Raw genomic sequence first — 3,510 nt, 5'->3', positions numbered from 1 at the left:
CATTGCCAACCCGCGCGCAGTCATACGGGCCTACAGAACGTACAGAGACTCAGATGGTAAAGACACCCCCGATGAGCTGATGGAGTTACTTGTTGCTGTCAACAGCATTCCCATTGCAAGTGCTGAATGTGAGCGCGGATTTTCTCAAATGAACTTGATTTGCACTCCCAACCGTAGCTCTTTGCTCACATCCACCATGTCATCTTTATTCTTCCTAAACCTTGTTGGACCCCCCCTGGCTAAATTCAATCCAGTCCCGTACATGAGGTCCTGGGTGGCCAAAGGACACAGAACTGCCACAGACACACGCAGTAAAAGCAGAAAAAAAGAGATAGAGGACAATCCGGACATGCTCGTGATGTGGGGTGTTTTAAACAACTAAATATGGTGAGCAAACATACTGTCTATTAATAGGCCGCCGTGCCAATCTTTGAATAGGCCTAATAAATATTTTTTTTACACGTTAAACCTGTTGAGAAATTAATTGCTGGCTGTATACTGAAGTCCCACCTGTGGTGATGTGGGCATTTGCCTATGTTGTGCGTACTAGCCTAAAAAATTATAAATTATCGTCATAACATTTATACCATGGATACTATTTGAAATTGAGGCTTGTAAGTCCCACAGCGTTGCAAGTGGACATTTTCATGTTGTTTTCAGCACCTTTTCTGTATACGTTCCGGGACCTGTACGCGTCTCGTCATCCCTGAGCTGTCGTATGTACTTTGCGTTCCGGCACCTTATGATTTACAAATTAAGCACTGTATATGTTCCAATGCCTACTGTGGAGGATATCATAAGGCCTTGAAGCAATCAAATGTAAAACACAATATTTATGATTGATGAAAGTAGGTAAACGGTCAGATATGACCCGGACACGACAGATGTATTGGTTTCATTCTCAAAATAACACTACATAAACCCCTGTATCAATTTTCTTTTGTTTTTTTCTTTTAATGTTTTCCGAAAAATGTCTTTGTTTAAAATGAATCCAAAAATATTACTCCATAACCATTTTTGTATATCTGCTGATAGAAAAATAATTCCACTGTTCTGTAAAGGGTGCAGCCTTGTCCTCTTCGTCACTGTCCTTCTCTCCTGCCTCCACAGTCTGATCGACTCCCTGAAGTTCTGGAGGACTCGCTTCCTCCTGCTGCCGGCAGGGGGAGCGAGGCGGGTGGCGGATGGGGAGGGGCACTGGGATGTGTATGGGGAGGGGGCAGGTTCTGGGATTGGAGGCAACGGGGACTGGGTCCTGCTGGACGGCTTCATCCGCTTCCTTGAGGGTCTCAACCGCATCCGGAGGAGACACCGCTCCGACAGGATCATCAGGGTGAGCCTCTCTCTGACAGCATGTTCCATCAAACTGATCCCTCACACTTTGCTTTTTATCTACTTTAAATGCATTTTGCTAATACTTCTGTTTTGTAAAGTCAAATTGTACTTAATGTCATTGATACTTTTTCTACCAGGTCTCGTTTTTTTATTGCATTTTATTTATTGTTGTTTTATAAAAGCTTTAGAGGCTACTTTAACTATTTTAATGTCAGGGTTATTGGCAGTTCTGGCACCACTGTTCTTGTGTTTTTGAGTCTTGTTGTCCCCTCACTCCCTGTTAGAGTTCAGCTTAGTTAGGAAATAATTAGTTGATTAAACACCCATTTTAATATCATTCAATTGTCATTTAAAATAATACTAATCATTCAATGGTTCAGGCTGTTTTATGACGCAGTAAACTGAGCAGTTTGGACTGTTGGTCAGCCAAAATAAGTCATTTAGAAAATTGTTTTTTTGGCTCTTTTCTGACATTTTTCTGTTTATAAAAATGATTTTCAAATGTAAAAATAACTAAGATATGTATATGTTTTAGCACTATATCATTGAATGTGCCTCTTGTATCAAATCACCTTGCAGAAGCCTGCAGACATTTGCAGACAGCCCTGGGACATGTTTCAAATGTGTCCCTGCTGAAGTTTCCAATCGAACGTAAACCATGCAAATGAAGTCTTCAAATGATCTAATGAAATATTGGCTTACAAAAATATGCATTGATCTCGGACAATAATACCACTGAACATGGGGCATCTCTTAACATTTGAATTAGAGCATCTTTCGCTTAAGAGGACTCTCCCTCTGTTCGTTTCATCCCAGCAGAAGGGCACCTCAATGAAAGGCCTGCAGGTCACCAGTCCTCTCCCGGCGTACCCCCCCGAGCCACTGGTGCCCCCACAGGGGAAGAAAGGCACTTCAGCCTTATCAGCCTTACTGGAGATGGAGCAGAACCAGAAGTGAGTGTCTCCTGCCAGACCAGCGTGTTGTTTGTAGTGATGATGAGAGCAAGCTTCATGAAGCTTTCAAGGTTTCCAGCCAATGGGTTTGTAAAGGGTTCGTTTCTCTTGTTTCATTCGCCAGTGGTGTAAAGTAACTAAGTACATTTACTTAAGTACAATTTTGATAGAATTGTACATTTCCTGCTACTTTGTACTTCTACCCTACTACAATTCAGAGGTAAATGGTGTACTTTGACTCCACTACATGTATTTAATACCTTTAGTACTCTACAGATTTGGATTAATGATGTGAAATATAATCAACACTTAAATCAGACTTTAGTTACAGAGTAAAAGAGGCAGATGTGACATCTCAAGAAAATGATTGTTGATGCACTGATTTCAGTTTGGGAATAATATATAAAAAAAATGAAATAAGTTGTATTTCCATGTAATCCACTGATATCACCTTCAGAGGAAACTTCATTTAGCTGACGCTTTTATTACTGCATCAGGGGTAGACATTAAGGGTAAAAAGCCACTGGCCCTCCGGGCATTCGTCCAAAACTTTTTGACTAATAATGAAGAAAATTAACACATTTGTTGCGATAGTAATTTATGCACTAACTACATTACTACTTGAACTACAACATTTGAATAATCAGTTCTTCCTAATTTTCCTCAATTGTTCATATTTGGTTTATTAAAATACCGTAATTTTCGGACTATAAGCCGCGCCTTTTTCCCTATTTTTCGACGCTGCGGCTTATATAACGGTGCGGCTAATCTATGGATTTTTACAGCTAACGGCCAACACCTTTAACTCTATGGGCTCTATGGCCGGTCCGCGGACCCCCACCTTTAAGCGGCGGGTTCCAGCAGGAAAAGCTGGAGGCCGGAAAAGAGTGAGACAGGTAGCGCGCAAAAGTAAAAGTGGAACCGAGAGTGGTATGCCGCTGCTGCGGCTTATATTCAGGTGCGGCTTATAGTCCGAAAATTACGGTAATGATATTGTGGTCATTGTTAAAAGATGTCTGCTATTATTATGAGTATTATTATTTGTATAATGCACTTTCTGCCTTCCTGTCATTAGGAGTTCGAAATGTAATGGCTATAGATTAGATTAGAACCTTCATTATCCTAAACTGCTGGGACATTTCCCTATAGCCAATACCTTTTATATTTTCTACTCTTCATTTACTTGTCAGCATAGGTCGGCATTGATGTACAGAGCCGACAG

The 3,510-nt window shown here is 41.0% G+C and overlaps 1 protein-coding gene across 1 annotated transcript; it reads left to right on the top strand.

Annotated features, from left to right (window-relative positions):
* Window positions 1-1,061: 1,061 nt before the first annotated feature.
* Window positions 1,062-2,288, top strand: LOC104951061 (DEP domain-containing protein 5-like; the record flags this gene model as incomplete). Its single annotated transcript, XM_010777696.1, has 2 exons — window positions 1,062-1,333; window positions 2,152-2,288. Coding segments are annotated over 2 exons (409 nt in total), but the record flags the coding sequence as incomplete, so codon positions are not given.
* Window positions 2,289-3,510: the final 1,222 nt, after the last annotated feature.

Source organism: Notothenia coriiceps, unplaced genomic scaffold, assembly GCF_000735185.1.
Source record: "Notothenia coriiceps isolate Sejong01 unplaced genomic scaffold, NC01 NC01_scaffold00018487, whole genome shotgun sequence".
Taxonomy (NCBI): Eukaryota; Metazoa; Chordata; class Actinopteri; order Perciformes; family Nototheniidae; genus Notothenia; species Notothenia coriiceps.
This window is presented reverse-complemented; position numbering and strand designations above follow the sequence as displayed.